This window comes from Paroedura picta, chromosome 14 (genome assembly GCF_049243985.1).
Source record: "Paroedura picta isolate Pp20150507F chromosome 14, Ppicta_v3.0, whole genome shotgun sequence".
In the NCBI taxonomy this organism is placed as follows: Eukaryota; Metazoa; Chordata; class Lepidosauria; order Squamata; family Gekkonidae; genus Paroedura; species Paroedura picta.
In genome coordinates, this window is record NC_135382.1 from 23,012,158 (window position 1) to 23,037,980 (window position 25,823).

The window sequence follows — 25,823 nt, forward strand, 5'->3', positions numbered from 1 at the left end:
TTGGCGCCAGCACCAGAGCAATGCGTGTGCCTGAGTGCTGGGCCTCGTACCGACGCCACGTCACTAAAGTGTCAAAAGCGCAGCATTTATTATGGAATTGTCATGGTACAGCTGATGTGGTCAACCTACCTGTATCCTGTGGTCCTCATCCCTGGACCTCAAGTGATTCTGCACACACTAAGCACGCGTGTGAGACACTCTCTGGAGACGGGAGAGGCCCCAGCCAATTAAATCGTGTTGCTGCCTTGAGAGTTTCTCAATCACCCAATGACATCCTCGTTACAGTGGACGTCAGAAATAACCCTTTACCGGGGGAGAGGGGATAAGTATTTCTTTTTTCAAAAAGATGCTCAAAAGTGCACGACTGGAGCAACAAAAAAAACCCCATCACATAGCACACTGAAAACTCTGAGCCCCAAAGGGACCGGATTGAGAGTGCGATGAGGTATTAAGGGATCATCACAAGGGATCAGGCGAGAAGAATCAGATGCACATAAGAGTAAAATTGCCTCAAGGTAGAGAGCTTAAAGCCAAGAGATACATCTTAATTGTTATATTACTGTTAAATGGATTACAGACTCTGCAGTGGCAATCATTGAAGAAGTATTTGAAAACGGGGAAAAATATACCTAGGAGCCCGTCCTGATTGCCCAGAAATTATATGATACACCAAACAAGAGTGGCTGTGAGACTTAGAATTTTGGCTTGCTGATTTCGTTTTTCTCTTATCTGTAGCAGGAAACTCCCAGCAGTAGCAGCTAATTGGCACAACCACCACCGGTGTGAGGCAAACACCATCTTGGTTGAGTTAATGGGTGGGGTGTGTCGTATCATTATGAATATCGAGGTTATTTACAGCATAAATCCTATGGAGAATTACCCTGGCCTAAGTCCAGTGATTTCAATGGATTTGATTCAGAGCAAGTCTGGAGGAAACCAAAGGGGTGCACTAGACACACAGAGAAAAAACAGGCCAAAGAGCCCATGGAGCAAATGAAGAATATTTGAACAAAATGCCATTCTTCATTCACACCATTGCCTATTTTCATCCTAGAGGTCAGTCTGCACAGGGCTGCACTGTTTGTCCTACAGAAGCTGAGATATGCTTTTGGAGCTGTTTCCCAAAGTGAAACCACAAGGTCAACAACAGGAGGGTGGAAGATTCCTGGACAGACAGCTGTTCACAACTTTTAATTCTGGATTCTCTTGTGTCAGCAGGAGGGAACACATTGTGAGGTCAGACATTGCGAGGACATAACCCCACAAGCATTCCCTCACCACCTTTTGCAGTTCTGCGTCTGGCATGCATTTAAAAAAAAATCCTGGGATGGCAGCTCAGCATAGTCTTGAGTCAAGACAAGGCCAACTGCCAGTCCAGACAGCCCTGTTGCCCAGTGGGCACATCATGAGGGCCAGTGTGCTGGTGTTAAGAACTACTAAAGTCCATAACTGTAGACTGAAGATGTATCTGCTACATGAAAGCTAGTACAAAATGCAAGTGTTCTTTTCAGCACACAGTGGTCAGACTGTCTCCGAGAAGTCCTTCTGTGTCCGAGTTTTGCCAGCAGAACAAGGAGCCTGGAAACTGCCCAGCAGCTGTGTGCCGACGGACGGCCCCTCTCAGGCATCGTGTAGGCTGTTCTCATTCAGGAGGATCTTCTCTCCGGGTTTAAAGGCTGGCATGCCTGCGTAAGGGCAGCTGGCGCAGCGGAATGCATCCCCCAGGTAACACTGAGGAGGGGAGATAGAAACGGCATCAGTGTCGCTTCAGAGGCAAAGCAGAGCACAGCTATATGGGTTTTCCAGCAGAAAGGGGCTTGCACTGACTTATGAATAAATCTTTGTTGGTCTTAAAGGTACCTTGAAGAAAGGGCAAGGTAAAAAGGAGCGAATATACACAATCATATGTAACAATCTTAAATAGCCGGCATTAAAGCCTACACACTTCTGAGTGGGTTTTTTTTGTAAGCCTCTAAGAACAGTTTAGTGAATATACATCCTTACATTTCCACAAGCAGATTTTGGCTTCAGGTTATTCTTCTTCTCCTTCTCCAGCTCTTCAGCAAGGCCACACGTACTACAGAAGGAATAAAAGTATATTGGTCCTCTGGTTACCCAGCAGCTTCCAATGCAGGACTACTATGGATACCTTTGTACAGAATACACTTCACACTCTGGGGATGGCCACTGGCTCCTGATCTGCCTTTCTAAAAATAGCAATAGGAGTGGAGAGGTCTGGATTCAAATCTCCACTCAGTGAGAGTGATTATCAGGTGACTGAACATCTCTGCCTAACCTACTTCACCGGAGCACTGTGTACACATTACAATGAGTGCACATACAATCTGCACACAGATTTTGTATGTACACTGAATCATTCTTACATTACATTCTGTGCTTGTACAGATCAGTGTGAGATTTAAACCCCATGTTTAGGTACTGCTTTTCACAAGTGAGCCCATACTGGTTCTTAAGAATAGATTAAAACAGGATATACACACATTCATTGTAAACAAGAGTGGATCCAGAGCTGTTGTGAGGTCTTTATCTAGAAGATGCTTAATTCAAACTGATCCTTTGCTACATTTATTTTGAAGAAAGACCCAATGATTGCAATAAAGTTTCGCCCCACATTTAAAGAGCTGAAGCATGAGTCTGATTATTTCATGGCCGCACCCTTTTCTATACCCTGCTGAAGTGTTTTGCTACCTTTTAAAAATAATGCACCCAGGAGCTGATCACAGATGTAGCTGGCCTGCAACACTAAAGCACAGGGATGTTAAAGAAATTCTATTTCATGAGATTATTTTCCTATATGCTAGAATGATGAAACAGAGTTCTGTTGTACTTTGTTTATGTCATGAGAAGACAATCCTCACTGGAACAGACAATCATGCTAGGAGGAGCTGAATGCAGCAGGGAAAAGCCTAAGGTGAGATAGACTGGCTCAATCAAGGAAGCCATGGCTTTCAGGTTGCTATACCTCAGCAAGGTTGCTAATGATCGAATGGTTGGAGGCCATTAATTCATAGCGTTGACATTAATTAGAAGCAACTTGATGGCACCTAATACAGAAACCGACACAATTCACTTAATCCTAGAAATTAATACCAAGATAAAAATTAAAAAGGGAGAGGATGAACGCCTACACTTAAGAGACAAGTGCAGCTCAACATCCAGCACTCTGGACTATTCTAAATAGTGTCATCTCACTCCAAAAAACCAACCTCCCCCCCCCCTCCAGGGTCTGTGAAGGACCAGAGATTCTGTAGGTTAGCATCCTTCTAGACCTTGGGACTCACCAATTCTTGCAAGCTTTCCTCTTTCCAGACTCCTTGCAGGAAGGGGCTTTCAGGGAAGCAGGATCTGGTTTCTTCAAATCTTCAGAATCCAACAGCTCATCTGAATCAAGGAGATCCTAAGAGCCAAGAAGTTAAGGATATAACACTGAAATATTAGTGTCTACATCAATGATTCTCAACCTGGGGGTCAGGGCCCCTTTGGGAGCTGAACGACCCTTTCACAGGGGTTGCGGCAGGGCAAGCAGCTTGGCTGGGGGGGCACCATGCACACAACAGTCTTGCGGGGTAGATCAAGATAGAGCGTTCGTCTGTCTATAGCAGCAGAAAAGAGCGAGATCGGCAAGGTGGGACAAGCGGCAGAACTGAACTGAGAAACCCCAGGAAAAAAACCAATTTATATACCATTGTGAACAACGGATCTTCACACCATTGGCCAGTTTTGGTTTAATTTCTGTGAAAGAACACCTGCATAATTTTATGGTTGGGGGTCACCACACCATGAGGGTCGCTGTATTAAAGGGTCGCAGGCATTAGGAAGGTTGAGAACCACTGGTCTACATGATGACCATTTCCATTTCATGGGGATCAAGCAGAACTTTCACTTTCTACATGTACTGGTCCTGTGGCTTCTTAACAGTAAGCTCGTATCTGGAATGTACGTCTTCCTTGCATTAAGGGACTTCTTTCTTCTGTCTTCCCTCGCAAAACATATAAACCGGAATTGTTCAGGAGGGCCTTTTTTATAAAGGGAAACAGGGCTACACTAAAAGGGAATTATTCACAAGGGCACTATTGTACAGAGAACAGGGCAGTATATTGCACCATTTATTGTATTATCCTGTCCTTACTGCACTGCTTTCTGACTTCCGTAATCCAGTTTATTGCACTGTTTATATGTCACATCTTCTACAGTTACTGCCCTGAATTCCAATTTTGTGATCCCAGTCTTTTCACAATTTCACAGCACGTCTTTCCCTGTCTGTATTGCGTTGCATAATTTTTGAAAGCCACATTGAGTCTTAGCAAGTGAGATTATAAATAAAAGCATACATGAATAATTACATCCACACTTACTGGATCCTCATCATTTGTATCATTGGCAGAAAGAGTCCAGAGCTTGGCAGCCGTGGGGTCTACAGCCCGCTTTTCTGAACACAAAAGAATAAGAAGCAATTTGTTTGTGTTTGTGTGTGTGTGTGGAATAACAAGTAGCGAAATGATGCAACTCATATAATTTCAACAACAACAAAATAAAAGGACAAAGGGGGTCTTTTACTGTGCTGAAACTAAGTGGTTCTACGTGCTTGTTAAGAGAGAATCTCTTTAGATATGCTCTTCAAATGTAACTATGGACCATTTATTGTAGTGCACCCAAGATCATTCTCTCATTGACCCAGAAATTGCAGTTGGTGCAGAATGCAGCTGCTAGGGCCCTCATGAGATCATCTTGGAGGGCCCACGTCCAGCCTATGCTGAGGCAGCTGCACTGGTTACTAGTTAGCTTCCGGATCAGGTTCAAGGTTTTGGTTCTTACCTTTAAGGCAATCCGCAGCCTGGGCCCTGCTTATCTAAGGGACCGCTTGTCTCCTTATGCCCCCTGCAGGGCTCTTCGCTCTGCGAGTATGAATTTCCTGGTTATCCCCAGCCCTCGGGAGGCATGCCTGGCCTCAACCAAGGCCAGGGCCTTTTCAGTCCTGGCCCTGACCTTGTGGAATGAGCTCCTGGAAGAGCTGAGGGCCCTGACGAAGCTGTCAACGTTCCACAGGGCCTGTAAGACAGAGCTCTTCCACCAGGCAGTTGGTTGAGGCCAGACCTGGAAGATTGGGTCCCTCCCTATGTAGACCCCTGCAGAACTCTATAGAGAGGCATCGCCTCTGGTCAACTGGGAAAGGGCACCTCTCCCGAGGATGATGGTGGATATTGGGGACCATTGTGCTCTGGCGTTATAGGCTGCGGTTGGGGTAGGGATATAGATTATCTTACCTGCCATCAAGGACTACTGTCATTCTTGTTTTATGGGGTTTTATTCTTTTATTGTAAACTGCCATGAGCTGGACTGGTTTTGGGAGTGGTGGTGAATAAATCCAAATGTATAAATAAATAAATTCAACAACTAGAGAACACAGCCCAACAAACAAGATAGATAAAACCAGCTCCAAGAAGATCTTTCCAAATAAGCTGAGTAGGCAACAGCAGGGCAAATGTGGCTCAGTTAATCCAAGCATCAAGTGATGCCCGTTGCAGCATCTCCACTAGCTTTGCATAGATGCTGAGGAGGTTTAAACTGCAAGAGATAAGGAGGAAGGACCTCGGTGGCGGGGAGCTTAATGGCAACATCGACTCCCATCTGTGGCAGTGCTAGCAAAGGCTAGCTGCATGCCAGAAGCATCAAGAAAAGGACTAAAAATAAGACTGCCAGTAATGTCACTCTGTCAAGGAGTCCAATCCCGAACCCCATGGGTTTTCAGAGCTAGTGTGCGCAAGAAAACAATTGTAATACATATAGAATTTATTTGAATAGGATATCAGAAAAATAAATTTGTCTTTAGGCACTATACAGCTTTTAGGAAAACAAGAAAATCTTGCTAACATATTTGAAATCCATGCCAGATTATTATTATTATTATTATTATTATTATTATTATTTTTATTATATTTATATCCCGCCACTCCCTTGCGGCTCGTTTGGCACAGATGGCATAGTTTTAGTCCCCAAGCCAAAGGCTGTAGCTCAAGCATTCTCTACATTGCAGTCCTCTGCAATTTCAGCACAGCATAGTCCAAGCTTTTAGCCCATCAGAATATGCTAGCTTTTTTTCAGGCTGTGAGCTCAATTACAGTTTTTATTCATTTTTGGATTTATATCCCACCACTCTCAAGAGACTCTCATGCAACTGACGAAGACTTGCTTCAGACTCAGCCTTCTGGTGCTAGTCACTGAAAAATCCCATTTCACCTGACACCCTTAAAATCCACCTAATTCTACCCATCTCTTGCACCTGGGTTCTGCTCCTTAGCCAAAAGGACATATATAAGCAGCACAGGTTAAAGAGGAGTTCCACTCTCATTTGACATGTAAGGGACGTGTCAGTTCTGCACCTCTGGGAGTTTCCTACTTCCTGTATGCTTCAAAAGGCAGCCTTAACACACACACATCTCAAAGCGCCACTATGGGTCAGAAGATGCTCTCAAGGTGTCGACTAGATTTTTAAAAATAAAGCTGGTCATTGTCATGCTGGCAATTCTTTTGAACATCACATGGCTACGAGCAACATTGTGTTATACACTAGAGCAGGGGTAGTCAAACTGCGGCCCTCCAGATGTCCATGGACCACAATTCCCAGAAGCCCCTGCCAGCGAATGGCAGGGGCTCCTGGGAATTGTACTCCATGGACATCTGGAGGGCCGCAGTTTGACTACCCCTGCACTAGAGAGAATGAAGGATCATGCTTTCACAGGTCACCTTTCCAGCAGCATCTAGGCTATTATTATGCATCCTACTGAAGAAGCTAGTAAGTCGAGATCCTTATCTGTTTTATTTTTATTCCACCCTCAAAACAACACTGTAATTTAGTCACCACTCTCTCTCTCTCCCAGTGCTGCCCAGTGACCTCCATTACATGATGAGAATTTCAACACTAGGTTTCCCAGATCTCATTTGAAACTTTTACACCACGCTGATCTCTACATTTGCATGCATTTGCCCACACTGCAAAGAAGGGAGACCACCACCTGCTTCTCTCTTACCAGATGGAATGGTTTTCTTGACAAAAGAAAGTCTGAGTTGACTTGAAGAACCCACTTCAAAGTCGGGCTTCTTGCCTTCTATCTCAACAAAGACGAGTTCATTACACTGCGACCCTAGCTCCTCTTGGATAGCCTGTGTTTGTTCAGATGTTAAAGGTTCTTTCTGCAACTGGAACACAACACAAAGCAAGTTGTTCAGGGTTCAAATCCAGCTTGCCTTTTAAATACATGACTACTGATTTTAAAACATGCTGTTGGCCACCTTGTGGTATCCTTGAAAAAGCATGAGATAAAACTTGAACAGAAATAAAGCTACTGTGATTCTTTTTTTAAGAATTAATCTCCAATTCTAAGTAAAGCATTTCGGTATCACTTTTATTTGACACATGTCCACCCAAAATGTGTTGCAAAAAGCAATGTGGATTTCTTTCACATACCTCCCTTACTTCTATCAGTCCAGCGAGTGTCAGAGCTGTGGGGAGCTTGGTTATTGCCTTGAGCCTGCTGTTATTACCTGGATGAAGGACAGGGAAAAAGAAAGGCCCACAATTAAGAAGAGGGTGTGGTACACTGAACTTGAAAATCCAACAGGATTTCAGAAAGATGGAACACTTGAGCCAGCCCTTCATTTAGATACTGCTGAATTACTTCAGGCACTGCTAGGAGATTACTAGCTGTTAAGGAAACAGAATAATTCACAGGAACTCATGAGCATAATTCAATATTTCCCAGCAACTGCAAACTACATAAAGCCTGTTTCAGGTGGTCAGCTATGTTGGTTTGCACTAGAAGAGCAAGTTTCAAGTTCAGTAGCACCTTAAAGGCCAACAAAATGTCCATACGGTATAGATTTTCAAGACTCAAAAGCTTATACTTTGGAAATGTTGTTGCTCTCTAAAGGCAAAATCTTGAGAGTCTCTCCAGCAGTTATCAGGCAGATCACCATGAGTATCTTGCTTACCAATGCTGTGTCCCACAGGACCAGGATTAGAAATTGGCTAAAGAGACAGGTCAAGAAGTAGTGGGCTCACTAGCTCTCCAAAAACCCTGAGCACAGAAAGAGCTTGTCTATACTGTCACTTAAATCAGCATGTTAATTAACACAGGACTAGCAATACCTTTTCATCTGACCATCAATTCTTAGCTGCTGTTGAACTTAAAACTAGTTCTTTGATTACACTGGTGACCTACCCCATGCCTCAACACTCACCCCTGAGCTGTGTCTCAACCATCAGGGTCAAGTGACTGTCATTTCAGTTCCATTTATATTTGACTCTCAATGAATTTCAAGGAGGACCATCTTCAAAGTTGTGTAAACCTGACATGGACTGCACAATTTCTGGTAGTTATTATGACAACCAGATCATTACCGCAGATCAGTTTCAATTCAGCACTGATGTAATGCATGGTCAATACATTTTCAAATTCAAGTTGCCTAGTATCCGCTAGCAGCTCTTTTATTTCTCCTTCAGCTAGTTTTCTGATACCCATCATGTGAGAGCAAGAAGAAGACTCAACTCCATACCTGTTTCTGCTGTCACCACCTCCTTCAACAGGACACGGCCGCCAGGCTTGACAATCCGAGCTATTTCCGCCAGTACTTCATCTCTATGCACTGTCAGACTGCCGGGTATGAGACCTGACAGGACGGTATCAAACCTTGACTCCCTGTGGGATGCTGAGAAGATAAAAGGTGTACATACCCAGTTCAGAAGACATCCATTCAGTGCTCTTTCTCCTTACCTATGCCTATTACAGAAAAATTTGAGGAGGCAGCACAGTGCTGCTAACTGGCACAGGAATCAAAACATTGGGAAAACACCGCTAGGACTTCTCCTTGAAAGATTCACTGCAGCTCATTTTAAAATGGTGTTAAGGCTGACATCAAGCAAAACCCAGCCCTCTTTGTATTTAGTTAGTTCTTTGATTTTTACCCCACCCATCCCACCTAGATATCCATTAGGTGGCCTGAGAACTCTCTGCACCAGTGTAAGATGCAATGGACTGGTTGTCTTCCTGCAAATCTATGCCAAAAATCAGAATTATGATGTGCAGGTAAGCCAAGGATGGCAACATGGACCTTCCCATGGACCTTTCTTGTCCCATCCTCATTGTACAACAAAATGTAACTGCCACACGGCACAGACTGTTCCAGCTGCAATCTCAGACATGGGGTTGAACCCAGTGATCCACCAGTGCTTATGACTGCAGATCCTCTTGTTTTACAGAGGGACTGGCCAGTCCAGTCCACAGACCTCCAGAATCTGTCCTGCTTAGCAGCTAAAATGATTAATTCCTCAGTGACATGAGGAACATTATCCACTCTTCCCTCAGCAGAACGTTCCACAGTGTCTAACTCATGTCTATCCGACACAAAATGAATAATTCTCAGGCCTTACATTGGAGAAGTTGGTTGAGATTTTCTACAGATACATGACCTTCCACACCAACAGCAGCCTGAATGTCCTTTACAAAATTCTGAAGTGCCTCAGTGGAGGAGTGGCTATCCCAAACCACAGCCACTTGCTGGCCAGTAGAGATCTTGTGCTGTGCCATACCTAAGATAGACCTGAAAGAAACAGAACAACTGATGACAAAAGCAGAGAACATTTGGCAGAAGCTAGACTCTGAAAATATATATTCACTTGCAAGGCTCCTTTCTGGAGTCATCCTCATTAGGCTTCACTATTAATAGAATGAAATTTGAGTCCAGTGGCACCTTTAATATTCCTGAAGAAATGTGCATGCATATGGAGAAGTGCATCCCTACCTTAAGGCAGGGGTAGTCAACCTGTGGTCTTCCAGATGTTCACGGACTACAATTTCCATGAGCCCCTGCTAGCAAACGCTGGCAGGGGCTCATGGGAATTGTAGTCCATGGACATCTGGAGGACCACAGGTTGACTATCCCTGCCTTAAGGAGCCTCAAAATGGCTTACAATCACCTTCCTTATCTCTCGCCATAACAGACACCCTGCGATGCAAATTAAGCTGAGCGAGCTCTGAGACAAACTGCTGTGAGAACAGCTCCAACAGGACTGTGACTAGCCCAAGGTCACCCAGCTGGCTGCATATGGGGGAGTGGGGAATCAAACCCGGTTCTCCAGACTAGAAACCGCTGCTATTAACCACTGTATCAAGCTGGCTCTTGTTTTTGTTTTCTAAATTTAGGATGCACGGGTGAGAAGAATTTATTTTCCCAACCAGGGCTTTCAAAATTAGGAAATGCATTTTCAGCTACAGTACTAAGTTTTTGGTGTGCCAAGAACTGGAGCATTTCTCTTATCTCAGCTGCACACATTGACACCACCGATCTCTGGAGAAACATGCCGTCTTTCCAAAAGATAAAGAATTTCTGAACGGTCAGGTCTGAACTACACCAATACAGAAATCTTAAACATCTAATGAAACCAGAGCAATCTCAAAAGTGTTAGCAGGCAACTGTATAGAATTATGAAACAAAGTACATATATTAAATTTTGCAGTAAGACCAACTGCCCCATGTGAGAGTACTAGAAGAAAGAGGGAGGCAGATAAAGGTGCTGTGTCTACTCCTGGTTCAGAAGGATGGCCCCTTCTCCAAATGGAAAGGGCTTTTAACAAAACTGGATTTGCAGATGATGAGAACTGCTATGGGGGCTCTGGTCAACTAACAGGTTTCCAATACAGATAGATGGAGAGGGTATTCCATTTCTACTGAGGTTTTCTGCTATGGAGGAAAGCCACAGGTCTGAAGCCAATTAGGGCCTATCAGTTTGATGTAGTAATTAGGAGCACCTACTTCTAATCTGTGGTGGCCTTGGGCTAATCACAGTCCTTATAGTGCTGTTCTGACCGAGCAGTCCTGCCAGAGCTCTCTCAGCCTCACCTTCCTTACAGGGTGTCTTTTGTGGGGAAAGGGAAGGCAATTGGAAGCCACTGAATCTCCTTCTGGTGGAGAAAAGCAGCATATAAAAAAAACAACTCTTCTTCTAAACAAGAATCTGGCCCAAAGCATTTTGCTTTTCTATACAATACTAGCATAAGAGGGCCAAACAAACAGGGCACATCAGCCTTTGCTGATACTGCACTGGCAGAGCTTTGAATGTGATAGGAAGCATAGCCACTGATGGACCTCTCCTCCATGAATCCATTAAATCTCTTTCTAAATCCATTTATGCCAGTGACCATCACTACATCCACTAGCAGTGAATTCCACATCTAAAATACTCCTTAAGTAAAGAAGCATTTATTTATTTCTGTTCAAAATTTATTGCCAATCAATCAATCCCAGAATTTTAGCCTTAGGGAGAGAAAAAGTTCTCCCTACCAGCTCTCTTTATCCCATGCAACATCTGGACAGAGCTTGTACTAAGCATCCTGCCTCGCCTTATGATCGTGAAACCATGCTGCTGAACCTGAGGAGCAAAGCTCCTTCGCGCAAACAGGGCGGAGGACTAACTCTTGAAGTCTACCTTGGCGTTATGCATGAAAGTGACTCATACAGAGCAGCATCAACAAATATGGCTGCAGCCATTCAAAACCTGAACCTTAATTTTATTTTTAAGCTTTAAATAGCTACATGAGTCCCCTTATGGTATTCCTTGATAACAATAAATAAAACAAATCTTTATTTTAATAGCCTGCCCTCTCTGAACGCTCAGAGCAGGTAATAAAATGCAATCGATAAAGTATAAAAGATGTAAATATTCAAGAAACCATTTGTATTTCAGTCACCCCCAACTTAGATTGGGGCCAGGGGGGGTTAGGTCCCTAGAAGGCAGATCTTCCCTCAGTTTCTGGCAGTGAAGCCAGCATTTCTCGGCGGTCTGTTAGTCCCTTGACCAGGGGTAGTCAAACTGCGGCCCTCCAGATGTCCATGGACTACAATTCCCATTGTAGTCCACTGGCAGGGGCTCATGGGAATTGTAGTCCATGGACATCTGGAGGGCCCCAGTTTGACTACCCCTGGCCTTGACCATAGGCCTGGCGGAACAGCAGTGTCTCTCTCAGCAGAGTGTCCCACCAGGCCAGGGCCAAAAAGGCCATTATTTCCCGGATTCCTTAATGCGTCAGTGGCTCAGGGTGCCCTTTTAATCTCTGGCTGGTCTGTGAGCTACTTGTTAAACTACCAGGGCCTCCACACGGTCATCCATGACTTGGTGATCGCCTCCCCTGCCTCTCCCCATTACCCATGCCCGTGAGGTAGGTGAGGCCGAGAGAGCTCTGACAGAACTGCTGAAAGAACAGCTCTAACAGAACCTCGACCGGCCCAAGGTCACCCAGCTGGAGGAGCGGGGAATCCGACCGGGCTCTCCAGATCAGAGGCCGCTGCTCTTCTCCACGCTGCCTCCGCGTCGTTTGCCGCGACAAGGGCGACCGTCGCTTCCCTCGGAGCGGCCAACACCTCGCCGCAAGCCCGCTGGGGAGAAAATGAAGGAAGGGGTCGGGCGGCCCCTCACGTACCCGCGGCCCTCTCCGCCTTCCAGCCTCACCTCGCACCGCACAGCTCGCCGTCCGCTTCCTCGCCCCTCGAGCCGGCCCTTTTCCGCCTCTCGGTCCCCGCCCAGCGGCCTCCACGCGACCTCTCCCGTCCCGCTTTGCCCGGCGTAAAAATGGAGGCGGCCTTGGCTCGCGGCTGCCGGCCCGCTCCGAAGATGGCGACTCCGTCAAGGGCGACGCCAACCCGCCTCCAACATGGCGGCGGCGGCCGGCGAGGAGCGCTGAGGCGTTTCCCGCGGCCGCTTTGCCCACACTAAAGATGGCGGCCGCGGCGAGCCTGAGGCGAGCGGGTTGGGGGCTGCTGCGGTGCCCGGCAGGTGAGGCTCTCCGGTAGGGGATAAGGCGCCGGGAGGTGGCCGCCCGCCCCTGCCCTTGCGCTGGGAATGAGCCGTAGAAGAGGGAAAGCTCTGGCCGAGGGAAGTTAAGGGGGAAAGGTGAGGTGAAGGACAAGAGGCGGCAGGGGCTCATTTGCATAAATTAGCCTAATGAGTGTGAGCAGGCAGCCGTGGTTGATGGGAGGACCCTTGCCTTGCCTTGCCCGCTGCCGTTGAAGAGAATTGGCAGGGACTTATTTGCATGGATTAGCATATTAAGCATATGCTGGGGCGTGTTGGGGCGATACTTGTTTTTTTAGCGGGATGGACCTGGGTGGTATTTCTGTGACTCCAAAACTCCGCCCACCTCCACTTTCTATCCGTTTTGTGTGCTGAGACATACCAACAGGCAAGAGTGTTTCTGAGCATGTGCACAGTCAGAGCCTAGCACTGTTTTTGGATCAGCCTCCAGTCCTTCCCTGAAGGGGTATGTTGCAAGTTTCCAGTTGAAGCCTAGATCCCCCAATGTGGTGGGATCCATTCACATATTGCACGATCAAAGGAGGCCCAAACCCTCTGCCATGACCACTTTCCTGTCCTGAAATGTCTCCAGGGATCTGCTCTTAGCCCTATTGGGATAACTTGCATGTACAAGTGGACTAGATGCTCTATTTTTAATGCTGGATTTAAATTAGCAGTTGCTTCAGGTGGGTTTCTGGAGAGGCAGCATTAAAATGTTCTAAATGTGCTCCCAGTTTCCCCAGTAGTGCAAATAGCACTTCTGGGAGTGGTTTCAGGTGTGGAAGAGGGCGTGGGAGTGAGGCTTATGCACCATCTCCCCATGCACCTCAGTCCCACTTTGAATCAGGCCCCTCAAACTTTAGGGTCTTGGCTGGACCCTCTCAGTGCATCTACTTGAAAGGGTACTAGGCGGACTCATTATGAGCAGCATAATATGTGGTTAGGCCCTCACACATGCAGGATCATTGCTTGCAGACAGACATGAGTGAGGGAATCATCACAGAAAACAGTATAGTCCAACACATGAAGTCTTGCTCCTGGGTTTGTCTTGCCTGCTGGAAGCTGACGTCTGTCGAGGCCCCTCTCCTACCATCTTTTAGTAGTGCCCCCTGTTTTTTTTTTCAACAGCAATCTGTGGTGCTGGTTGTTGGGTACCAAACGGCTACATTTTTATGCTGATGCCTAAATTAAAGTACTGTTTAATAGATCACAATTTAGTATGGTTTAAAGTATGTTTTTATCCAGACCTATAGATTGTTTAATTGATGTTGTGAGCCACCCTGTGACCCAGGCGAGGGGCGGGATATAAGTATAAAAACAAATAACATAAATAGAAAGTTGCAATGTGCCATGGACACATCCCATTTTCTTTCACCTTCAAGGCCCTGTGGACAAACTGGTTCCTGTATAATGAAGATAATGATCAAACAGTATATGGCAGTCCCCCAGCGAACGCAGCCAATAATCACATAGTGCCACACGTGATAATTTGTCTTACTGAACTGGTCTGTATTTCAGTCATCAGACGCCAGCTGTACCCATCCCAGTGTGCCTTCCATGCTGCCACTGTCTGGAGGAGAGCTTTGGATGAGCCGAAACAGCAGCCCCCACAGTCTTCCACCCAGCAGCCTTCAGAGTCTCAGCCAGGGGGAGAATCACATGATCATGAGCCTCAGCATTCACGCCCCAGGTAACCTGCATAGCTCTGTAAGGTCTCTCTTTTCACGAACCAACAGCCAGTTCCAGTATAATCCTTTGAAGCTCAGGCATGGGGTTATGTTGTTCAGCAAGCCCCTTTGATGCATGTGTCTGCTTGGTTTATTCCTTGCCTTGATTTTGATGCCAGCATCTGCTTGGTTTCCTTTCCCCCTTCCTCCTCCTAGTTACACTGATCAGGGTGGTGAAGAATCAGAAGGCTATGAGAGCGAGGAACAGCTGCAGCTTCGGATCCTGACAGCAGCTCTGGAGTTTGTTCCAACTCACGGCTGGACTACAGATGCCATTGCTGAAGGTGCCAAGGTACACCTTAAGAAGGCTGATTTCCCAGAAGGCCATGGGGGCATCTTTAAGTGCCAAAGAGTTCGTACGAGAACGGATTTGGTACAATTCTATTATGGTGACTTGTGAATTTTTGGTGGGAAACTTTAACCCAACCCACATTCTTGCCGAACAACAATTCCCAGGGTCACATTATTTATTTATTTATTTATTATATTTATTTTGATGCAGATGATCTTTTAGTGTGTTGATCCTCAATATTTTTAAGTGTGTTCATTACCTTCTTAGTAAATCCTTGCATGTGCTAAAACATCATAAAATAAGTTACAGTGCAATTCCAGGCAGGTTTACTGAAAGTCCTACTGATATCTATGCATTGAGGTTATGCTTAATGTAAAACAATAGAGAAAAACAGTTTTAAAAAACCCAGGCAGAGAATGAAATGAACTGATAAGAACAGTGACAATGGATTTAAACTGGGATTTGGGAAGACCAGGAAGCCAGAGTGGCCATCTGAATGAGAGTTTCGTTTGAATTGCTAGATCAAAAGGGCACACTTCGTTCAGAAAAGCTATCGAGAGAGGACTCAAACTGTCTCCCTTCCTTCTTTTAGTCACTGGGTCTCTCTGTTGCCGCAGCAGGGCTGTTTCAGAACGACGCCAGTGAACTGGTCCTGCACTTTGTGTCCCAGTGCAATTCCCAGCTCTCTGAACTTCTGGAGGAGCAGCACAAGCTGGTGCAGCTGGGTCAGGCAGAGTAAGTAGCACCCAAACCATGGGAAGGTCACGCGTCCCAACAGAATCCAGCCACTTAGGGCTCTTAAGGGGGAAAAGGAAATGAAATCTGTTCATGCACAGATATATACCAGTGCACTGAAACAAGCACTCTTGTATATATGATGAGATCCCAGGCATACCACTGCTAATAAGCAAGATCCAAAACTTTGGCTGTAAAAACGGTATGGATTGTTGCACAAATTCATCAGTTATCAGTAAGGTTGTGCATTCTCAGTTATGCAAATGGTCTTTCTTTTACTGACTCTTTGTTGAGCTTTTGCTCTGAATGTTGGCATAGTTTGGCTTTTAATTAGAGAAGGTTGCTGGGCCCTGTGTTATTAGCTTTACCAATATCGAAGGAGATTAAAAAATGCATCTTGGAATTTTGTCCTAATTGGGATCGTCGTGGTGATAGCTTTCCTTGTGCTTCTGAATTACTGAACTTGATTGAGGGGTAGGGGTCACAGCCAAATTACCGTAAATGTCCCCCCCCCTATTTCTTAAAGGAAGAAGAAGACAGACCAGTTTTTAAAGGATGCTGTAGAAGCTAGACTGCGGATGCTGATTCCATATATCGAGAAATGGCCTCAGGTACAAGATTAGCATATTTCTTGCCGTAGAGCTGTTGTTTGCATTCATGACTTATCAAAACTGCTGCATGTAGTAAGACACCTCTCACTGCTGTGGATGGACTCGGTGTTAACAATGAACATGGTTTCTCAGCATCCCCTTCTGTTGGGAAAGTGGGCGCTCCCGATACTGTCCTGTCCAACTCTTGAAATATAAATTACTGCAACCTACAAAATGCCCAAAGTAGCTTGGTTCCAAGTTGTAATGCTATGATATGGTTAAATGCATCCCTTTAGGAATCTAACACATGCATATGTTTGCTGCAAAAACCTTGCAAAGCAGTTGCCTGGAGGTTCTTGCTTTTATTTTTATGCCTCTGCGGACTGGCTTTGAGGACACTTGACACTAGTGTGTGCCCGCCCCCTCCCACATACACCTTTTATTAGGAATATATATATATAAGGGTGTCGTATCCATTTTGAGGAGGGCACGTTACTCCTCCTCTGTAACATCATCTAATACTGATGGTTCTCCCATCTTATTCCCCCCTGCAGTTATGCCAGCTACTCCTTGCACTTTAAGAGACCTTCCCACTATGATCTCTGAATAGTTATCCACAGAAAGGCCAATGGAGCTAGGGTGCAGACAGAACAGAGATGGATTAGTTTTTAAAGCGTGGTGTTTTAAAGATATTTTAAATATCTTTAAAAAATAAAGATATTTTTAATGGTCAATACACTTTCCCTAATGTTCTTTGCCTTTAAGTGTGTTATGAGACTCCCTGGCATTTTAACAGTGCATTAGATGTTAACAACTTATCAAATGTTCATGTTCTTAATTATGTTTGTTTCCTGAGCTGCCTCAAGCAGGCTGTGTGGAAAGGAAGCATGGAAACCACCTGAATCAAATAGGATCGTGGGCTCAGAGTATCTCATAAGAACATAGGAAGTGTCCTTCTGGATCAGACCAGTGGTTCACCTAGTCTGGTGTCCTGTTTTGCACAGTGACCAGCTAGTTGCTCTGGAGCTCCAAGCAGGGCATAAAGGCCAAGGCCTCTCCTCCTCATAGCTGCCTCCTAGCACTGGGTTGCAGAGGTTTTTCCTAAACATGGAGATCATGCCTCATTCATTCCTGTGGCTTTTGGTTCTCTGCAGGCAATCAGCGTGTTATTGTTGCCGCACAATATCCCAGCCAGCCTGAACCTCCTCACAAGCATGGTGGATGACATGTGGCATTACGCAGGGGACCAATCCACTGATGTAAGTTCCAGCTTTGCACAGATGTTGTCTTTTAAAAACTGGGTAGCAACAGGGAAAGCTGAAAGCATGTTGTGTTGCATGGAAGAAGACAGCTGAGCGAATTACACAGCTGAGGCACTGACTGGCTTTTATTTACTAAATTTGAGGTTTCCCCAAAATATACCTGGAAGTTTAACATTGCATTATAGAATTATAAAGTTGGAAGGGACCTCCTGGGTCATCCAGTCCAACCCCATGCAGGAAATGGCCACGAGAGCCAAGTGCCTACACAATCCCTTCTGTCCACTCACATACAATCTGCTTAAGTTGACAGAATTAGCATTCTCCATTCTGGAGAACCGGGTCTGATTTCCCACTCCTTCACACGTAGCCAGCTGGGCCAGTCATGGTTCTCTCAGCGCTCTTAGCCGTTGAGAAAACCTAGAAGTGGTGTTGGAGGCCACACCTCCCTGTCACGCCCCCAGAAGTCACATGTCACCAGAAGTAACATTACCAAGGTACTCCTACGCTCTGTTGCCCCCCCCCCCCATGCCAGAAATGACCCAGCAGCCTACTCTGTTGGGCTGGGAACAGGCCTGGGGCAGGCATCCACCACTCTATTTCCCCCTGCCATTCTCTCCCCCCACGCAGTTAAGTTAAAATGAGAGTACTTACCTCCCTGGACTCCAGCCACTACCAAGTGTGACGAGCCACAGTCTGCAAGGGTTTTATTGACCAGGGCCTTTCACCTTTCCCTCTAGGCCCATCACTGGCCATTTCGGGAAGGCAGGTCAACATTTATGTAACTCCCACCCAATCAGAGTAACCCTTCCAGGGTCATCGGAAAAAAAACCCAGGGTTTCACGAAACCTGTTGAGAAAGCCTGCTCTAGAGCGTCTATCTTCCTCGACCGCATGGTATTCCATAGTCCACCCTCTGAAGCTGCCGTTCCCTCCAGGGGAACTGATCTCTGTAGTCTGGAGCTCAGTCGTAATTCCAGGAGACCTTCAGGCCTCGTATGTAGAATGGTGTCCCTATGTCGAGGCCACAGGCCTGAAGAAGCACCTGTCCTGCCATGTTCCTGTGCAGCACCCTTGCTCCACCCTGTAGGGTTTATTGTCTATGCCTGTGCTGATCCCACACGGACTGGAAAACTGGCTTCTTTTTGTAACGGGCGGTGAGCCTCCAACAGTACAAGCCACCGAGCTCGATGTTCCATTGCAAGTCAACGTAGTGGCCGCATTTGATAATGCCGAGCTAGTTATCTGCCAGCCTTATTTATGTGTTGCCTTTCTTTGTGAACATACCCAGAGTGGCGTGCCATAAAGCATCTATTTAAAAAGCCATTAAAAAACAGCAATAATAATCCAAAATAAAAACCATCCAAATGAAACGGTGCGTTTAGAAGGAGATATATTTAAAGCTGGCTGCAAAAAAAAGAAAAGAAAAGAAAACCCAGCTCATATTGCATTAGGCTTTTTAATTATAAAGTTGTTTTCTTTTTAGGGAAGTCTCAGGGATGTTTTTAAACATTTGAAGTGACACAGAGATGGGCTTTCTCCAGCTCAAATCTCAGCCGTGTTGCTCGGGCTTTTCCGCCCCCAGCCAGGCTGGCAGGAAATAAAAAGAGCCATTTGAAAGCCATTCCGAAGCAGTTGCCTAAAAATACCCAGGACTTATAAGAGCCGTCATCTTTCTGACGCAACATAAAAGGCAAAGTAAATTATATCTTCATTAAAGTCATTAATGAATTACTTGATCCATTATACACACGAGCAGGGGTAGGAAATGCTTTTGTTTTTCTAACAAATGGCTTTAATAAACTTGTGCACAAATAAAATAGCAGCCGCAGCAGAGGAAGGAAAAAAAATTAAGCAGCACACGGGAAAATTAAAGAAATAAACTAGGAAGCCAAATAAAAGATGGAGATCTCACTCCGGGAAACAAAAAAGAGTTTGCAAATTGTGGACGTGCTTTTAAGAATCAGCCATGGATTCTGAGTTTACTTTTTTCCCTGCTGTCCCAGAGACTGTGGGGGGAAATGCAAGCTGCCTTATGCAGAGTCAGATCATTGGTATTGCCCACACTGATTGGCAGCAGCTCTCCCGGGTCTGAAACAGAGGTCTTCGACATCACCTGCTAACTGACTGTGCTTTTGGCTGGAGGTGCAGAGGATTGAACCTGGGACCTTATGCATACAAAGCTGAAGCTCACCACCAAGCTACAGCCCCTGGTCCTAACTTTCACACCTTTCGACATAGATATTTGAGAAGTTGAAGCTGATTCCATTTGTTACACAGAACAGCACTCACATGATAGATGCCTGTGTGTGTGCACGTAATGTCAGCAAGATTTGTTTCTCTCACAGAAAGCGTACCTTTCTGATGTAAAGCGTACCTTTAAGATTCTTGCCGTTCTGGTCATCTGAATGAAAAGGTGATTGGTAAACGACTGTGTTATGCAAGGCAGAGTTTCAGTCATTAGTTCTTGTTAAGCTGGCATACTTCTGAAAGACGTTGATCCAGAGAGAAAGCTACTTCCTCGCTCATCCTATGGTTCAGAGTTAGATTTGTCGAAACAAAGGACATGCTTGCCCGGAGTTTAGATTTACTAAGGAACCTCTTGTATCCGATATAACTATGCCTTGTTTCCTTCCAATTCCACTTGAAACCTCAGAGTGCGACAGCGCAATGATTCACAACATCTGGGAGCACAGCTGGGTATTCGCCTGATACCATATGAGCTACAGCCCAAAAATACTTCTGAGTTTCTCTGTATAGTTTCAGCTGACACACTGGAGCTGTGTAATAAGCAGCCGTTTAGTTTTAATCAGAAGGCTTTTTGTACATGCGCATTGTCAGTGCTAAGAGCCTCTTGTGGTGCAGAGTGGTAAGGCAGCAGACATGCAGTCTGAAAGCTCTGCCCATGAGGTTGGGAGTTCAATCCCAGCAGCCGGCTCAAGGTTGACTCAGCCTTCCATCCTTCCGAGGTTGGTAAAATGAGTACCCAGCTTGCTGGGGGGTAAATGGTAATGACTGGGGAAGACACTGGCAAACCACCCCGTATTGAGTCTGCCAAGAAAACGCTTGAGGGTGTCACCCCAAGGGTCAGACATGACCCGGTGCTTGCAGAGGGGTTACCTTTACCTTATTGTCAGTGCTGGGAACCCTCTCACCCAGAAAATGCGCATGTGCACAAAGGCTTTGGATGAAAACAAAACGGCTGCGTATCCCACGGCTTCAGGACTTATTCAAAGAAACACTGGGTGGTGTCTTCTTTGATGTTTCATTGCTGTTGCTGCATTTAATGTATGAATATCGGCTACAGGATTGATATTGAGGTAACCTTCAGGGGCCTGTTCTAATGTAAAATGTAGGCAGCAAATTATTTTCGGAGTGGCAGCAGGTAGGACTGAGTCCTGTGGCACTTGGCAGTTTTATCGGGCATGTACATTTTGTGAACGAGCTGATTCGGGGGCATGAAGTCTTGGCCATCGGTAGCTAGTGGCTCTGAAAGACTCCATCCATGATGCTTGCAGGCGATGTGAGCCTAGTCTCAAAATGTCAGACTGTACCTCTAGCATCTCATGGCCTTTTGGATTTCCTGTTTACAGTTTTTCTTCCTCTGCACCAACCATATAGATACAAAGATAAAAGCAGAGATGGTTCACAAAAATGACAACCGCTAATGCAACAGTTTTTGCTTTTGCTGATTTAAGAAGTGTTGTAGGAGAAATCCCCAAGCTACTGCATAGCTTGTTCCGGTTTACTGTCTCTCTCTCTTTTTGTTATTGAGCTTCTTTTCATAACATCTGTCATTTCACTTACTGGATGTACTATTTCTTGTGCTATATATATTTCTCATGTAGAATCACAAGTGCAGAAATTAATATCGGGTACAGGAATGTAGCAAAAAAAACCCTCCAAAAAAGAAAAAAGAAAAAAGAGTCAGCCCTTAAGTTCTGAATGCCAGAGGAGGGTGAGAGGGATTGTTTTTGGTCAGCGTTAAAGATGCCCCCAAGAGTCAAGGGTGGCTCCCCACCCCCAGTCATCCAGGTTTTTGGAGTGTTTTTAAGCTACGTCGCTTAGGTGCAAAGAACTTCCACAGTGGTGCAAAAAAACATAGTACTTTTCTTACTTATGTCTTTTTTAATTTCGAAAGTCGGCTTTCATGCCTGCATAGTGCTCTCTTCTCTATTAGTAACAAAAGGAGAATGAATATATACAATATATAATGTGTTGTGCGTGTGTGTGTGTGTGTAAGCAAGTCACTTTGCAATACATACACATCAGAGTTGGAAGGTATCTCATGGGTCATCTAGTCCAACCCCCCACACAATGCAGGACACTCTCAATCCTATTGCTCATCTACTGTAACCTTTCACCCCCCTGAGCCTTCACAGAATCAGCCTCTCTGTCAGATGACTATCCAGCCACTGTTTAAAATTTTCCAAAGATGGAGAACCCACCACCTCCCGAAGAAGCCTGTTCCACTGAGAAACCACTCTAACTTTATATATGTATATATTACAAAGTGACATGCTTACTTTGTCTGTTTTTACAGATTGCAGAGTTTATAGCTTTTGCTTTGAAATTTGTGCTACATTAGCATAAAAATTTGATCATGTGCTGGGCCTCTTGCTAACTAGAGGGATTATCTCACGTATGTGTAGCTCATGATTCAGTGGTGAAATCTTAAATTTGGTGCTGGCGTAACATTGGTCTCTCGCTTCCTCCCTTTGCAGTTCAGTTGGTATACTCGCCGGGCAGTCCTGGCTGGCATTTACAACACCACAGAGCTGGTAATGCTTCAGGACACCTCCCCTGACTTTGAGGATACCTGGGCTTTCCTAGAAAAACGAGTGGCCGATGCCATGAACATGGGTCACACAGCTAAGCAGGTGAGGTTAAAAAGGTAAAGGTAAAGGTATCCCCTGTGCAAGCCCTGAGTCATGTCTGACCCTTGGGGGGGCGCCCTCTAGCGTTTTCATGGCAGACTCAATACGGGGTGGTTTGCCAGTGCCTTCCCCAGTCATTACCATTTACCTCCCAGCAAGCAAGCTGGGTACTCATTTTACCAACCTTGGAAGGATGGAAGGCTGAGTCAACCTTGAGCCGGCTGCTGGGATCAAACTCCCAGCCTCATGGGCAAAGCTTTCAGATGGCTGCCTTACCACTCTGCGCCACAAGAGGCTCTTGTGAAGCAGGTGAGGTAGTAACTCACAATTCATGGAGAGATGCATTCTTGTGTTGTTAACATGAGCTGTTGCTTCAGCCATGCTCACCTACAAATTTTGTTCCTTTTGAATTTCAAATGTCAGTCAATTTAACCGCTCGTGCAGTAACAGTGCCGGTAGTTTACTGTCTCGTACTCTATATTATTTTCATTTCTGGCATCTAACATTTTCAAGCCCCTGAATGAAAGCACTTCTCTCACCAGCCATATGCAAGGCGGCACACATCTAAAGAAATGAACATTTGATAAGATACTTAACTCACCATTAAGTTAAAATGGCCCTTGGGGAAAGCTTACAAGATGTAAAAGAATAAGATGCAGTTGTACAGCAAACGCACATTTAAAGCAGTAGCAGGAAGGCTTCATTACATTTGCTAAGGAAACCTTCCTGGAGATTCCTGAGCAAGTTTAACTTCCCCATGGCTCGCTCCAGGGCTGTCCTGTTGCATGTCTGAAGGATGCTGTGCTGCCTCTTGAGATCCACTTCAAGATGCCATTGCAGTGCCCTTTCTGAACTCAGCTGTGTGCTTGTTTCCTAGGTGCAGGCAACAGGAGCGGCGCTTGTCCAGGGCCTCATGGGTGCTGCTGTGACTGTAAGTAATGTCAAAAGGAGGATTTCATCAGCTCTCCTACAGGAGCTGGCTGTTTGTCCTTCTCATCCACCTCTTCTTTTTGATGCTGAACCTCTGTTGTCAGTTTACTTCTTTTATAGCCCATCTTTCTCCCCAGAAGGGATACAAAGTACATTGTTTTCTGCTGTTCCATTTTCACCCTCACAACAACCTTGTGAGGTATGCTAGACTAAGAGAGAGCAAATGGCCCAAGGTCATCCAGGAAGCTTCCATGGCAGAGTGGAGATTCGAACCTGGGTCTCCAGATCCTGGTCTGACACTCTAACCACAGTGGCTCTCTAGGCCTGCGTAGTGGGCTAACCTCAGTGACAGTCAATATTCTGTCACCAATAATTTTTGCTCAGTTAGTACAATGAGGCAGTGATCACTATAAGAGAGGGCTTCTACGTGGCAAATATGGAGAAAACACTTCAAATCCAACATAGAGTTTTGTTAAATGGCTTTGCTGATCGAGCAGAAAGGTGCTGGGAATACTTCCCCATATCCGTTGATACCAGTTGCCCTTCCTCTGAGTTAATGGCTTTCAAAGCTTTGGGGTTTTTTTTTGGGGGGGGGGTTATTCTAGGGTATTTTTGTTCAGCAGAATCCTGCACACTGCACATTTTGGGCACAGTGTACCTAGGATAGCAGCCCTCGCCCCCCCATGGGATCTGTCTGTCACCTTGTGTGAATTTCAACCCTATTCACACAGTAAATACATGTACAATCTGTGGACAGCATACATTTGGTGGGTTTTTTTTAGAAATACAATGAATCATCATATTTAATCTTTTTGCTGAAAGTGTGGTTTAAACCAGGGGTAGTCAACCTGTGGTCCTCTAGATGTCCATGGACTACAACCCCCATGAGCCCCTGCCAGCGTTTGCTGTCGGGCTCATGGGAATTGTAGTCCATAGACATCTGGAGGACCACAGGTTGACTACCCCTGGTTTAAACCCTCAGTGGGTCCCTGGTTTCATTAGTAAAGTGAACGCATGCTGGCTTTCCCGTACCAGCAGATGCATGCACATAATGTGCGGGGTGTATGTTTGTCATTCTCTGTAGCACATGAAAAGGGCTATGATGTAAAACAAAACAAAAAAAACACCATGCCCTGTGTGTTGTTAGGAAGATATTTCGGGGAAACTTTCCTGACTCTCTCGATCTTCTCATCGAGAAATCCCTGATGCCCTTCTAGGAACATTCGAGGTTACCATGGATGCAGGCTGAAGGCAACTAGAGAACTGACAGCCTGCATTACGGAGAGTCTTGGGTTCAGACTTCTCACGAGCAGCAGCAGAGTCCCATACAGCACGTTTGTGGCATGTGATTTTTCCCCCTCTCATGGTCCAAAGTGCTACCTGTTTTTTTTGCATGCTCTGCAGATAAAGAATCTCACAGGACTGAACCAGCGTCGATGAAGCGGAAGTGCTGGCAGAAGACCCATCATGGGACGGCATGCAGAAATCTTATCACAAGAACGCTAAACTGTCACACGTCTTGTAGTGCTATTAAAACACACAACGCAGTTCACCATCCTGGTTTGGACCTACATTTTCTGGGCCATGTATGTCATGCCAGAATGAGTCTTTCCTTTTGATGCCAACAAAAAAATGATGCGCAGGCTCCATTTTATAGAAAATTGATGATAATGCGAATGAGAATTTCTGATTTTCACTCTCTCCAGGAGACCCTGTGTTTGTGCCATTAGCATCTTTGGAAAGGATGAGAACTAGTCTTCTTGTGCTATGCAAAGTTTGTTTTTTCTTCCCTGACTGTGCTGGTGCTGCTTGGTAAGACATTAGGTTCTTTTTGCCCCCAGTTTTTTTTTGCTGGCATCCACAGCGACAGTAATTGTGAACTCAAAGACCAGCCCACTAAAGGCTCCTCATTTATGAGGACGGTCGACGCTCTTTGTCAACGTGGGATTCTCTCTATTCCTGGATGCTGACGTGCCTGCAAATTGCTTATAAGTGCTTGTGTAAAATAGAACATTGAAACAGTTCCCTCCACAGTAGCTCACGGCTACTCTATGCTGAGAGTACTTTGGGTGTGTTGTCAGCAAGGAGCTGGTGCTGCAGTTCATGCTCCAAGATAAACATGCTGCCGGCAAGAACAAAGAATATATACCAAAGAATGTGGCGTTTCCCCAGAATGGTCACAGAGGGCACGGAGGCCCAAGCCTTCCCCATCAGCCACAGAGCCATAAATTTGTCCAGTTCTCCAAGGCAGAATAGAAATGGTCGAAAAAATTAAGATTCAGAATGACATGCCCGTATATTGAGGTGTAGAGCCTCTTGTGGCACAGTGGTAAGGCAGCAGACATGCAGTCTGAAGCTCTGCCCATGAGGCTGGGAGTTCAGTCCCAGTAGCCGGCTCAAGGTTGACTCAGCCTTCCATCCTTCCGAGGTCGGTAAAATGAGTACCCAGCTTGCTGGGGGGTAAACGGTAATAACTGGGGAAGATACTGGCAAACCACCCCGTATTGAGTCTGCTATGAAAACGCTAGAGGGCGTCACTTCAAGAGTCA

General features: G+C 45.5%; 2 protein-coding genes across 3 annotated transcripts; one reads left to right on the top strand and one right to left on the bottom strand.

Annotated features, from left to right (window-relative positions):
* Positions 1–1,176: 1,176 nt before the first annotated feature.
* On the bottom strand, positions 1,177–12,702 carry CIAPIN1 (cytokine induced apoptosis inhibitor 1). Of its 2 annotated transcripts, none has more exons than XM_077310223.1 (9): positions 12,524–12,702; positions 9,449–9,618; positions 8,575–8,727; positions 7,487–7,563; positions 7,050–7,218; positions 4,377–4,450; positions 3,303–3,418; positions 2,005–2,077; positions 1,177–1,731 (listed from the first exon to the last, which is right to left on the bottom strand). In XM_077310223.1, the coding sequence occupies exons 2-9, from the start codon at positions 9,603–9,605 to the stop codon at positions 1,621–1,623; spliced, it is 930 nt and encodes a 309-aa protein (XP_077166338.1). In that variant the 5' UTR covers positions 9,606–9,618; positions 12,524–12,702; the 3' UTR covers positions 1,177–1,620. The 2 variants fall into 2 exon arrangements, with proteins under 2 accessions (XP_077166338.1, XP_077166339.1); XM_077310224.1 differs by having other exon boundaries at positions 12,495–12,637.
* On the top strand, positions 12,694–24,829 carry COQ9 (coenzyme Q9). The gene is made up of 9 exons (XM_077310225.1): positions 12,694–12,847; positions 14,384–14,555; positions 14,749–14,884; positions 15,477–15,619; positions 16,146–16,230; positions 17,364–17,468; positions 22,192–22,347; positions 23,222–23,275; positions 24,679–24,829. Exons 1-9 carry the CDS (start codon positions 12,790–12,792, stop codon positions 24,712–24,714), a joined length of 945 nt encoding a protein of 314 aa, XP_077166340.1. The 5' UTR covers positions 12,694–12,789; the 3' UTR covers positions 24,715–24,829.
* Positions 24,830–25,823: the final 994 nt, after the last annotated feature.

Bases quoted from the DNA above. Each gene is read 5' to 3' on its own strand.
- CIAPIN1 (XM_077310223.1), bottom strand. From the start codon at position 9,605: ATGGCACAGCACAAGATCTCTACTGGCCAGCAAGTGGCTGTGGTTTGG. The intron at 7,219-7,486 runs GTATGTGAAAGA...GTTGTGTTCCAG, and splicing joins GACTGATAGAAGTAAGGGAG to TTGCAGAAAGAACCTTTAAC. The intron at 1,732-2,004 runs GTAAGGATGTAT...TCCCCTCCTCAG, and splicing joins CAAAATCTGCTTGTGGAAAT to TGTTACCTGGGGGATGCATT.
- COQ9 (XM_077310225.1), top strand. From the start codon at position 12,790: ATGGCGGCCGCGGCGAGCCTGAGGCGAGCGGGTTGGGGGCTGCTGCGG. The intron at 17,469-22,191 runs GTAAGTTCCAGC...CTCCCTTTGCAG, and splicing joins CAGGGGACCAATCCACTGAT to TTCAGTTGGTATACTCGCCG. The intron at 23,276-24,678 runs GTAAGTAATGTC...CATGCTCTGCAG, and splicing joins TCATGGGTGCTGCTGTGACT to ATAAAGAATCTCACAGGACT.